At 43.4% G+C, this 13,317-nt stretch overlaps 1 protein-coding gene across 1 annotated transcript; it reads right to left on the bottom strand.

Annotated features, from left to right (window-relative positions):
• Positions 1-1,954: 1,954 nt before the first annotated feature.
• On the bottom strand, positions 1,955-12,890 carry LOC146200025 (uncharacterized). The gene is made up of 4 exons (XM_084595321.1): positions 12,791-12,890; positions 12,238-12,294; positions 3,415-3,566; positions 1,955-2,305 (listed from the first exon to the last, which is right to left on the bottom strand). The coding sequence occupies exons 2-4, from the start codon at positions 12,287-12,289 to the stop codon at positions 1,988-1,990; spliced, it is 522 nt and encodes a 173-aa protein (XP_084451447.1). The 5' UTR covers positions 12,290-12,294; positions 12,791-12,890; the 3' UTR covers positions 1,955-1,987.
• Positions 12,891-13,317: the final 427 nt, after the last annotated feature.

Raw genomic sequence — 13,317 nt, 5'->3', positions numbered from 1 at the left:
ATCGCGATGTTTATCTAAAACCGCCTAAGTTTATTTCCTCCAGGAAAGACCACAGTTGCAAAATTCGTGAAATAGCCTGTCTCAAACTGTGTACCAATCGTCTCTTTTCCCACGAACAATAAAACAATAAAACAAACTATCATAATATGTATTCTCGGCGGCTGACGACACTTTTCCAATTCTACTGTTGCAGCACCTCCTTGTCTCCGTGTAAAGATGTATATCCTGCTTTTCTGCTTTTAGTATGCTGCTGACCAGTTTGAGTTGAGTCTGCTATGCCTACTTACTGTCTTTTCAGTTGACTGCTTCCTTCATACCGTGACGGTTTGCCGTTCTGGCTGATTGTTTGACCATAATGCTTCATTTTACTTATCACTTTTGTATTCCTCCTTTTCTGCTTTTATTTTTTTTTAGCTTAATATGTTGCTGGCAAGTTCTAAGTGTTGGGTCCGTTTACTTGCTCACCTTACCCTCACTTTATTGTTTCACTTCTACGTTGAAGACTTACCGCTCTTGATTGTACGACAGTGTCTTGTTTTTACATGTCACTTTCTATAATATGCCCACCTGCTGTAATGCCCTCTGGGCGCAATGTCGCTAGATGAATAAATGAATAAAAAAAAAGGAATGCACCGATGACAACATTGCTGACATCTGTGTGCAATTACGTTTCGGCCTATTCGTCAGCTCTTCATGTGCAGGTGTACATTGGAGACTGGTCGTAAGCTCAATAAAGCGTTTTCCTCGTTCCTGCAGGAACGAGAACGGTTCGGTGCTTTTCCTCAGAAAGGTTAGTGGCTAAGGTGGTTAACAGGAGGTTTGAAAAAAAGCTAGTAATAACCACATAAAACTCGGAAAGAACGTAGTTTACGTTTATTCGCTTTGGGAAATGCAGCCACAGCGGCCGTCATTACGTGGCCAGGACCAACGCTCCGGGCGCTCACAATGTGGCGGTCAGACTAGTTTTTAAAGGCAAACTTACATTTTTTCGGGCTTGTGTGAGCGACCAGAAGAACAGAATGCCTCGAAAACAACACGCAATCGTTTCAGCCGTTCTCATGTAGAAGGCGTCGGAAGAAAGAACGAGAACATCCAAATATTCGAGGAGCCCCTCCCTTTCAGGTCATGACGCTAGGAGTTCATCTTTCGTTTCAATGTTGCAGGGGTCGAAAGCAGGCAAACAAGGGGCACGTTAAATTCACACTAACCATCACAATTAAAAAATGTGGCCTGCTATTGGTTCCATCGACATGTATTTCCCGGTAACCACGGGGATGATTGCGGGATGAGAATTACAGTACTTTCGATGGTGTAAGGAGTCATAAATGCGCTACAAGAGATGCAAAACACATATCCTTCTCATGACTTTACTTAGCCACCTGTAGTGTATGCACAACCTTAGGTACCACCCTCTTTTCTATAAGAACCACAGGCGACGCCCATCGGTTGATATTTTTCTCCTGCTCTACCGCGTTGAAGCGCAAGAATACACGCAGCTGTTTTAAAGCACCTGCTTTCCCACCTTTTGGCTCAATCGAAGGCATCCACACTTTTGGCATGGTAGCGCAGATTTCTATCACAGCTCCATAAAAGAGCTACACTAAAACAACCGCAGCTACTGCGTTCATCCTGGCCGGCTTCGCTTCTGACTCTTTTGTCGAAATTCCTACTGTATTTAGTCTTGAGGTCTCTCTGATATTACCTTCAATTTCTACAATGTGCAAGGCTCTCATCGGCTGCCATGTCGAGGTATTTTTTGACAAGCTGGATTTACCCATTAGCAATCTTTTTTCTGTTCCTTCACTAGCCCTGGCTTGCAAATACTAGGTAATATGAGCGATGAAGTACTATATTAATTTGTAGAAAAAATATTTCGAGGAGAAGTCCTCTCTTCAACTCATATTCATTTATCACGTAAATATTAGACATAAAGATAACATTTCCGTCACGCAAGTATTGCATAAGTCACAATTTATTCCCATCTTTTTCAACTTTCTAGCAGATGCATTCCTTGTTCTTTAAGCCTTAGTCCTACACGTTCAATAATTGTGGATACTGCCTTCGAAATGCTCATGCGGCTGTTGGAATCATCCAGCGCATAAGAGTCCATGAATTTGCTGAAAATCTTTGCCATAATTTCCATCGCCTTTTCTGTGACTTTTCGCTTGGCTTCCTCTTTCGCCGCCTTCAAGTGCTCTTTGGTTTCGTTGTAGGCATTTTTCACCGCTCCCGAGACCTTAGCGGTGGCGTTCCTCACTGCAGACTTAGCTTTCGACCAGAGAACGCCGATGAAATATTCGTCCGCCTGAAAATAAACAGATGAACACAAATGATTACTCTACTTTTTAAATAGAAATTAAGCCGCACTTGCTCACGTGTTTCTATTCTCAGAAATTTTAATGTCCCTTAAATGTCTATTAAGAGGAGAACGGCGAAAGCCTACCCGTCCAATCCTATAATTTGCCTCTTATCGTTAGCCTCTTGTCGACATTCGTTGCAGTGCTACATATGATTATAATTTTTTTTTGCAGGAAAGGAAAGGTGCAGTATCTATCACACTTTCTCCGGCAAGTGTGAGTTTAGATGGTACACAAGCGTTCCTGTCCCGTGGCCTTCCTTGGCGAAGTGTGGCAGGGCAGATGGCAAGGACGCATCCCGCACACAACCTGGCTTCGCGCTACCGTCCTACCTTCCTCCTCCGCTTTCTTATTCGCATACTCTTTCGTCAGCCTCTGTACATAGCGTTTTATCTTTTGTACTCATTGTTCGGTCTAGAAATTACGTCAACGCTGACGGCGACTTGGATGACGCCGTTCAACGCGGTGATACGTGCCTGAGTTTTGCTATGGGAAGCACTCGGATTGCCGCCAATGATAGTATAATGAAATTTACATGCAAGCACCACTGTTTCTTAGACTATTTATTGCAATAAACAATAACAATTGCAATAACAAAGATTATTTATTGCAATATTTTGTGAGCGTCCGTTGTTATTCTACTTTATTTTCGGTATAACTTTAAGGGGCGTTACACCTACCATGCTCATTACATAAGACATATAGGTAAAGCTCCTATTAAATATTTAATAGAAAATTGTATATTAGAAAGCGATCGAAAACGTGTTTTGGAAACCTTGTTTGAGACAAAGTTCCTAGAAAGCAGTATCTGGTGCGCAAAGTACCAAAACAGAAGTTTAGCAATCCATGGCAACGTTTTGAAATCAATCAACAAAGCAAACAGTGATGCTTTCATTCGAGTGGTCATTATTCCAGCAGTCTCCTGCCACATGGATACAAAAGAAAGGTTGTTTTGAGCAGACAATTAAAAAAAGCCACCTATTTTCGAATGCTTAAAAAGAGCAATATATTGATATAGCATATCCACCACCTCCCATCTGCCATAGTACTCGCTTACCTCATCACTCAAATCTTCATCTTCAGCCAGTTGCCCAGCTACGTCACACAAGATCTCGCCCACATAGACTGCGTCTTCGGCAATAGATTTCATCTTGTTGTCGAAGACCGCATCAAGGGCTGATTCTTGCTCGGGAAGCACGTATGCCGTCGCTGAAATTATAAATTTTGCAAATGAACACCGGTGACGTAAAAATATTGAAATATAAAGAATAACAGAAGGTAGCCTGAGATAAAGATAGGGAAGATTATTGCGCTTGTGCTAAGCCCCCTCTTCCACACATCGTCGAGGTTGGAGTCCAATAGTGCTCAAGAGTACGCTTTTGGCAGTTGGGCTGTCACCTCCAGGCCATGCCCCACGCGTCAATGCCCGGCCAAGTCACCTTTGATTAGGGAGGTAATATCACCGGGAACTGACTGTTCGAAGGTTCGTCTGACGTCGTGACGCACTATGTCATGGCCTAAAGGCTGGAGTCGTCACTACTGTACTCAAGTCCACCAAAGCCCTTAGATCTCGAGTCACATACGCTACTCCTAGGCCATGAAAGCACGTCCGTATGACCTGAATAAAGCGGGTCTTTATACAAAAAAAAATGCCATCTAGTAGCACTAAAAATCTTTAAAGACCACGCAAACCTTCCATTTGCGCAACACTGGGAGTGGGCTCGGCCGCACACCAGTTATGGCATGTCTTGTATGGGACCACGTCTTTTTCGTGCTGATCATGTTTTTCTGGCTACCGAACCCCCTATGAACGTCCGGACATCCTGCGCCGTCAGTGAACTGAACGTATAGAAGAAAGCTTGCTACGGCAGAAGGAAAGTTTCGCGGACATCTAATGCCAAGTGACCAGCGGATCAAGCCTTTTCAAGGAATCGTACTTGCTGCAACGTCAGTGGTAACAATCTGTATTCCAAGGGAATAAAGGTGTAGCATAGGGCGACAGAAAGCTAAGTGGGCGGTTGGGGTTAGGATGTTCGTAGGGGTCAAGTAGATGCAGCTAGCACAGGAACTTGTTAAGTGGAAGTAAATTGGACAGACCATTGCCCTGCAGTGGGTATAGTCAGGCTTATGATGATGATGAATGTGTCAATGTGGACAAAGTGTCCAGCGGATCAAGCCTTTTCAAGGAATCGTACTTGCTGCAACGTCAGTGCCCCGTGCCTTAGGAGCCTTCACTGACCTCCAATGTGAGAATGTCTCCACAGCGGCGTTTTGTCATATCGTCTCCAGTGGCACTCCATGCGCCGCATAAAAACTGCTCTCCTTCGGCCATCCCTACCAGTGGGCTCGGCAACACACCAGCTATGGCATGTCTTTACTGGGACCCCTTCTTTTCGAGCAGGTAAAAACGCGTTACACTCTATTTGCACGGCCGACCAGCCAGCGTACATTGCTAGTGCTGCCAAGCCCATCTTGTTGAGCAATTATTTTGGATTGCGGTGGCATTCTTTTCATTTTACTGAAGCAATCTGGCGCTTTTGAAGAAAACCCCAGTGCCACTAAAATATCTAATACTGTTGACGAGGCATCTCCTGCACAACCATCGCTTTCTCAAAGGTGCCGCGAACTAATCGGAGCCCATGATGAGCTAAAATCGGGTCAGTCAGTTTTGTTAAAGGAAATAAGATCCATAAAACTACAACTTGTTGAGGATGAAAAAAATGACAAAAATACAAACAAGGTCAACAAAAATTAAAAAAAAATGTAACGCATTCAATCAAATCAAGGAAAGTGTCAACACTGTCCAGCAGCTCTCTTAGAGAAACTCAGAGCAGAACGCCGCTTTGACAAGTCGACTTGAAGATGCCAAAGATGCCAAAGATGAGCGCGCCGACCTAAATCCAGTATTTTTTTATGCTCAACTACACCAAAGGCAAAAAATGGGCGAAGTCGGAGAAAAAGGTTATCGAGTTTTGCTCCACTCAACTGAAAATGTCATCCAGCTATGCGATATCGAACGTGCACACAGGATCGCACAGACTAAAGACGTCAGCAAAGGGCCCGTAATAGTTCGATTTTCCCACTTTAAAGATACCTATTAAGTTCTTGGTGTTGCCAACAACTACAAAGGATCTGGCTTTAGCATCTCTAAAGGTCTCTGTCCGCGAACTCGCTCCGCCCGAAAACATCTAGGATTTGAAAAATCAAAAAATGCTACCTACAAACCTTATCCGATGTCCTAAAAATTGGCACAAACACTATAAGTTTGATCATAAAAGCCAGAAAGTGTTACAAAGTTAGCTATAGCGACCCGCATTACCTCAGCTTCAGAACTGGGGCCACCTCTCATTCCTTCTTACTAACTTCGGAAGCGTGCCGCCGAAGAATGATATCCTAAAACGCCTTATCAGCACATCCGACGCAAATTTAATAGCACTAGCAGAAACCAAGTTGAACACATCTATTAACGACTCCGAATTTAGATCCTGCTTTGCTGATTGCGACATTTTTAGATGCGACCGCTTTGACCGTAGAGGCAGTGGCATCCTCATAGGTGCTCATCACACTCTGCAGTGCCCTCATGTTCTAATAAATTCTCCTCTGGAAATTCTTTTCATCAGATGCGATGCCACGCATCCACCCTCAAACAGAACTAATACTTTTGTTTCCGAGTTCTATGATGCCCTGCATGCTGTGTGTCTCAGTTTCCAAACGCACCCATCCTCATGCTTTTTGACTTCAATGTTCCGTCAATTACCTGGTCCGACCTCGAAGCTACAGATTCGAAGCAAATCATTGAAAGTCGTTTCGTTCACACGTGTTCCCAATTTGGATCATCACAAATGGTCGGTTCGCCAACTAGAAACTCCGCACGCGTTTTTAACATACTTCATCCCGTATTAACATCGCATCCCGATGCTCTCTTCTACCTCACCTATATTGACGCCATCAGTGACCACATGGTAATCCATGAAACATTTACTTGCATGCACCCCGCCGGTGTGGCGCAGTAGTTACGGCGCTCGACTACTGTTCCCAAGGATGCCGGATCGAATCCCGGCCTCTGCGGCCGCTTTTCAAAAAAAAGGGGGCGAAAAGCAAGGCGCCCCTGTGCTGTGCGACGTAAGCGCACGTTAAAGAACCCCAGGTGGTCGAAATTTCCGGAGTCCTCCACTACGGCGTCTATCATAGCCTGAGTCGTTTCGGGACGTTAAACCCCACAAACCAAACCATTTACCTGCATGCGCAAACGTCCGAAGCCGAGCACTAAAGCAAACTTTTTATACAGTAAAGATGATTACAGATCTATGAATACTGAGCTCAGAGAATTCTGCGACATATTGCTATTTGAGTTTAAAGAACGTTCAGGTGAAGTAAAGTGGTCAGTGTTTAAAATCGAAATGCAGTACCTAACTAAAGTACATCTCTGTGAAGAAAATTCGCGATCATCCTATATCACCATGGTTTACGTTACGTCTACAACGAATAAGAAACAAAGAAAGCTACACTTTAGAGCTGCAAGATCTACTAACTTCTCGCATGCACGCAGAAGTATCAGTACACATCGAAATTTTCGCTTGCTGCTAGTAAAGTATAAACGTTATTCTTTTCATCGGCACTACCATTATCAAACTGCAACAACCCTAAGCAGTTCTGGAGGAATATAAATCTAGAACCTTCAAATACGCGCGTGCCCTTAACAAACGAGTCAGGCATTCCTATATCTGACTGCGAAAATGTAGAGGCCTTCAACCATACATTCAGTGAAGTATTCACTGGAGAGGCTAACACAATCCTTCCTTCCTTTCCCATTTTATCGCATCCGAACATGACGGACATCATGTTTACACCTCATGGCACAGCAAAAATGATTGACGCCTTGAAGCTATCATCTTCAGGCGTTAAGGACATCAACGAAAAGTTTTAAAAACACTAACATATAACTAGCCCAATTTGAACGCACATTTTTCAGCAGACTTTATCGTCTGGTATATTCCCTCAAGGCGACGAAGTGGGCAAGATTGTTCTAGTTCTTAAGAAGGGTTCTAGTAAGACTTTTCACCCCATTTATCTCAAAAGCGTGTGTTCAAAAGTCATGGTAAAGGTTATTTACTCTCATGTCCACTTCCTACCATCCATTGAAGTTTTCTATCCCAATCATCACGGTTTTCAGAAAGGCCTTGCGTGTGACACACAACTTGGATTGCTTCTAAAAGGCATGAGTTCCAACTTATATCTAAATATTCCTATTGATGCACTCTTCTTAGATTTCTAAAGGTGTTTGATACGGTTCCCCACAAGCGATTTTTACTAAAACTGTCAAGAATTAATTTAAACGCATCTGTATTTATTTGAATCAAAGATTTTCTTACTAACTTTTCCTGTTTGTTCTCGCTAAAGATTACTCTTCCAGCTTCACCCCTGTTCTGTATGGTGTAACCGAAGGTACCTTATTTGCCCTTCTTTTTCTTATAGACCGTTTTCGCGGCGAGGAGGAAAATAGCCTCGAACCGGAACGCGCTGCGCGGCTCCTCCTGCCTGGTATGTGGGGACGCGCGGATAGCAGCGGGGGCGGCAAGGCATTCTACGGAGAAAGGGCACACGTTGCAGTCTCTTGCACACAGAGTGTCTTGAATAGCCGCAAAGTATCTAAGCGGATTAGCTGATGTGAGCGATGTGCTTTCATTCCCTGTTCTTTCTTCTTTCGTCCCTTTCTTTCCTTCATTTCCCTGATCGTTCCATTTCGGCCGGCCGCAGTTTAACTGCTAAGAGCTGCCGCGGTTAGCACAGTCTTTTTCCTTTTACTCAGTTGTTTGCATTAACAAAAAAATAACAACCAAAAGGAGATGATTAACAGAAGATAAAAGATTAACAGCGGTGGTATGCGCGTGTGCCGCTCTACACTGTTCCACTTGCAACTCACTCAATTGGGCTAAGACGAGCAGCTTCTGGATTTCAAGCCCCAAGCGGAAATGTTTAGCTTTGGCAGCCTTTCGTGCGAGTTCCGAACACTGTGTTTGTCAAGTACGGGCCGGAAACACTGAATACCCGTGCAACAACGGCAGTCTTTGGGTAACAAGTGGATGATATTCCTTCGGCAAATATTTACGAGCTGCTGCCATGTAAAGAACTATTTCGATTCAGTCACCTGAGGTTAATGCAAGTATGAAAGAACCTGTCCCACTTGAAGACAACAATATACTGATAAATTAGTTGTCAATTTATTTAGTGAAACAGCGCTACAACATTTTTTTTTTTTTTGAAAACACGCATCTGGTAAGATTTTGCTGCCGATAATAAAGGTTTGGTTTGGTTTGTGGGGTTTAACGTCCCAAAGCGACTCAGGCTATGAGAGACGCCGTAGTGGAGGACTCCGGAAATTTCGACCACCTGGGATTGTTTAACGTGCACTGACATCGCACAGCACACGGGCGCTTTGCTTTTCGCCTCCATCGAAAAGCGGCCGCCGAGGCCAGGATTCGATCCCGTGTCCTTGGGAACAGTAGTCGAGCGCCGTAACCACTGCGCCACCCCGGCGGGGTCTGATATAATAAAGGGGAATATGATCATAGGAACAGCAGTAATTGCTTGCAGTAAGAAAACCTTGCGACGAAAAATGGACTATATAATTGTTGACAAAATCAACTTTTGATGAGGTCATTATGGGACATAATTTAAGGTCACTATTAAATAGGTATCAATTGTCCATTTTATCTTGTATTTGGATGTCAGCATGACGGCATCGTCAGAAAAACGCAACTAACGCCCAGTCAGAAAAATTGCAGGATAGCAGCTCCCGATATTGACAAGTCATCGCCACTCCCCGCACATACCGGCAAACAGGTGGTTGAGTCAAGTAGGCAATGCTGAAATCCGATTGCCTGGTAGAGGACTCTTGAACATCCTGCCTGATTGTCACCCAACAAAAGTAGCCAGGGTAGATTAAATGGACCCGAAATGGATAATGAATACTTAAGAATAGAACCCCAGTGGAGGTGTGGGAACTTCCGCAATAGCCGCTCAAGCAGTAAAGAGTATATGAATGATCAGTTGACCCAACAAATGTAGCGCGATTAGCATTGCTCCTAAACGTGACATGAAATGGCTACATGCGCTTGCTTTCTTTCCTCAAATTGTTACGGTAAACCGTCTCTAGAAATCCTTTAAGAATAAAAAGTAGATCGAAAGCTACCCTCGTGGCCAGTGGTGCGCCGCCGCCTCTCTGTGCCACATAAAAGTTACACACTCATTGTAATCAGGCTTGTAGCCTTAAGCCGGCCTGATCAGGAGCATAATTTTTTGTCATTTCTGACCGAATAGCTTCGCTGCTGCTGAAATTTTTTCCTTCTTTCAGCTAGGTACTTTCAGAAAGCAAAACATTGCATGCGAAATCTCCAAAATGCCGATTTGCGCTACTTGTCGCCTGTTCCGCGGATGGGATCCCACATACCAGCATGGCGGTTGTTCACAACTCGGCCGCTAGATGGCGCCACATACACAAAATGGCAGCGCCCATGATAAAACGGTCTATATATAATAATGACCTACCCAGCTGCATCTCTTCTCACGATTGTGGTATTTATCGTCCCAAACAAAACCCTACAGATACTTTGGCTCCCCAGGCCGATCTAAAAAACGTAAAAGGAATGGTGTCGAAATTGGTTATTGACCCCTAGTGCTAACAAAAGGCACAAATTACTTTCCACGGATGCCAGCAATACCCTTCATACAACTACTTTCTTAACAAAAATACTAATTCCTCGGTATCTTCTTTAGGTGTCACAATTTCCAGCGATCTTACATGGCATTCTCAAATTACATCCTTTAATAATGATAGCCGTACACTTGGGTTCCTTCGACGTAGCCTAGCTCACGCACATTCTTCCATAAAACATCTAGCTTATGTAACTCTTGTAAGGCCAGAATCGGAGTACGCCTGCCCATTGTGGGACCCGCATCTTCAAAACCTGATATACACCATTGAATTAACCCAAACTAGTGCAGCTATAATTGTCTTCTCTGACAGTTTATTTATTTATTTATTTATTTATTTATTTATTTATTTATTTATTTATTTATTTATTTATATATTTATTTATTTATTTGTTTATTTATTTATTTATTTATTCATTAATTCATTTATTTATTTATTTATTTATTTATTACAACCTCAAAGGCCCCATTGAAGGGGTATTGTTTCAGGGCATAATATTGCTTCAAGTGATGATTTGAACAGTGATGGGTTTTTATGGAGCACTACGTCGGCAGGCAAGTCATTCCAATCTTTTGCTGTGCGCACGAAAAACGAATATAGATGAGCAGGGCCCGCTTGCACAAAACAATCTTAAGACTGTCTTAGCTAAGTCTAGACTTAACTGGAGTCTAAAGAATAGGCCACTAGCATGGACGCCTAAGACTGGAGTCAAGACAGGGCTTCAGTCCTGACTTGAATAAGTCGCTTGTATTATTACGACTGTAGTGCTGTCTTGGTTAAGACACAAGGACGCCAGGTGTCTAAGTTGAGAAATTAGGGAAATACAGGGATGCGCTGACACTGTCCCTGCTGTAAGATGTACACATTCCGTCAATTTTGCGTTGTGTAAAATCCGTGCCATTGCTTTTTGCGGCTTAAGATTGTGTTACGAGGAAAAATGCCCCAGTGGTTGCTGAGGCCGTTCTGGGAAGCCACTCTGGTGAACTTGAACCCGAAGCGTTCGACGTTCAGAACACGAGCCGTCTTAAATAAGCTTGGTCTTTCTAAAGACACCATTTAAGTCTGGACTTAGCTCGGACTTTATCGTGCAAGCCGGCCCAGATGTACGGGCTTGCGGAGGATGGGTTGTCTTTTCGTGGTTCGTGTGGCTGGAGGTGCGGTATGCAGGGATGATAAGAGATTCGTGCGAAAGATGATAATAGAATTTATGAAATAGAGATAGTCTTGCGATGCTACGCCGGTTAGCTAAATTTGATAGATGAGCATTGCATTTTAGTTTGGTGACACTTTCATGATACGAATGGGCAGACAAGATGGATCTAGCTGCGCGGTTTCGTATTCTCGCAATACTGACGTCAGTAATCTTAAATCTAATACTGGTCTTCAAAGCTTACAAGCTCGCCCGTAAAATATCTAGACTCTGTTTATTTCATACATTTTATCATGCCTTATCATCTAGCACAGCAGTCACCACGCCGATTCACCTGACATCCAGTGGCATCATCCACACCTTGGCCGTTTATCCGCCACATGCCCGAGCGACGACGCACCTCAACTCATTTTTTTGTAAGGACAACGGTCGACTGCAACGATCGTCCCGCAGACAGCGTCGTTCATTCTAATCCAAGCCATTTCAATATCGTCATTGAACAATTATTTCTTTCATTCGCGATAATCCTCTCACGCCTAATGTAAAACCCAGCACTCTTGGGGTCGTTGAGGCATTGGAAATAGAAATGTATAATAAAACAACATAACATTTTTGACCTGGGACTATTACCTTTCAATCTAGTTTCCTGAGGTAAAGTTTTTTCGCCCGCCCGAGTACTAGAGGACTTTGGACTTCGCGTTGTTAAAAATGAAACTTACTGGAAGTTTAATTTTTTGAAACATGTTTGGTAGCCGCAACCTTTGTAGAAGAAAACGTCCCAAAAACCATCTGATTACCCAGCTATGCAATTTGTAGAAATTCAAAACATGTTATAAATTTTAAAAGAGTGTCATATGTTGGTAGAGGAGTGCGACTGAGGCCACAGAACCGCGGACAGGAATGTCAGTTCGACAGATCCCTATATGTGTTTCCAACTTATCCTTGCCCATCGTTTTGCTAGAATTCATTTTTCCGCATATGGCTTGTCTCAGCATATAGACAGGTAGCAAACTCACCAGCAAGCGCCAGGAAGCCGAAAATACAAGCAGCTGCAAGAATTTGCTTCATGGTGACTGCGGAGAAAATTTACCAGTTTGTTAATCACTGACTGCAGCATTACTAGAATACGCAAACCATATTTGATTTTACATTTTTTTAAAAGGGGAGGAAGGGTAGCGGCATAAGGGCGTATACATGATATACATACTATCGCGTTAGTAGAACAAAGTGAAGATCTCACTGTACTTAGCACTACCCATCAAATCGAAAAATTGAATTTCTTATCAGTCACAAAAATCAATCACACCGCCATTTTCTGCAATAGGCTTGTTGCCCTCTTTCCCCAAAGTAAATGCACGTTTTAAACACGGCGAGATACCTGCTTTCATAATTATTTTTTAGCGTAAAGTTCCTTTTTAAGCATGAATTAAACGTCAGAAGCCTTTCCTGACACTACTTCACACCAGTTAAAAATAAACGCATTCTTGTATTCGTTTAGCACTTTTTCATCTTCATCAGAAATGAACCAATAACCAGAAGATGTGCCTGGACGTAACAAATTCTACTTACTGTGCTCAGAATCCTCCCTGAGACGTGATTAGGAGCTTGTGGGAGTAAGTCACGCTCCCACTCCGGTCGCAGGAGAGCTTTTATATGCAACGAACTGTTATCGCTAGGCTTTTTTTCGTGCATAAGCTAGCGCTATGATAAATGAGCACACGATCAAAAAGGTCACTTGAAGCCAACGGCAGCCAATTATCAGACAATCGATTACCGCGGCTGGGGTGCGTTCGCACGCCATAGATATGCGCAAAATGTTTGAAATAGCGTGCCGTGTAGATTCCTCGTAACCGCGAAAGAAGCATTCATTTCTTCTATGGTCGTGTGTTGACCTCAGTATTGCTACAGGACCGCTGATTATTATGTGAGCCATTTGTCACAGCTCAAGTCCTCAGCTTGGATTTCTTCTCGACAGCCCACTGTTGTCTGCCCCCGCTGCCACTGTTTTGGTGGGAACTAGAAACAATGAATAATGCCTTAGGTTCTGGTTCCTGAATGTAGGAACCGAGCACCTAAAAAGTCGTATGATGGCGTTC

This window comes from Amblyomma maculatum, chromosome 2, assembly GCF_055883805.1.
Source record: "Amblyomma maculatum isolate TAMU_Amacu chromosome 2, ASM5588380v1, whole genome shotgun sequence".
Classification (NCBI taxonomy): domain Eukaryota; kingdom Metazoa; phylum Arthropoda; class Arachnida; order Ixodida; family Ixodidae; genus Amblyomma; species Amblyomma maculatum.
Note: the sequence above shows the minus strand (reverse complement) of the source record. Positions and strands in the feature narration are given on the sequence as shown.

Coding starts and splice junctions, on each gene's coding strand:
- LOC146200025 (XM_084595321.1), bottom strand. CDS start 12,289: ATGAAGCAAATTCTTGCAGCTGCTTGTATTTTCGGCTTCCTGGCGCTT. Junction 3,567..12,237: donor CGGCTTCCTGGCGCTTGCTG/GTGAGTTTGCTA, acceptor TTATAATTTCAG/CGACGGCATACGTGCTTCCC. Junction 2,306..3,414: donor ATGAAGATTTGAGTGATGAG/GTAAGCGAGTAC, acceptor GTTTATTTTCAG/GCGGACGAATATTTCATCGG.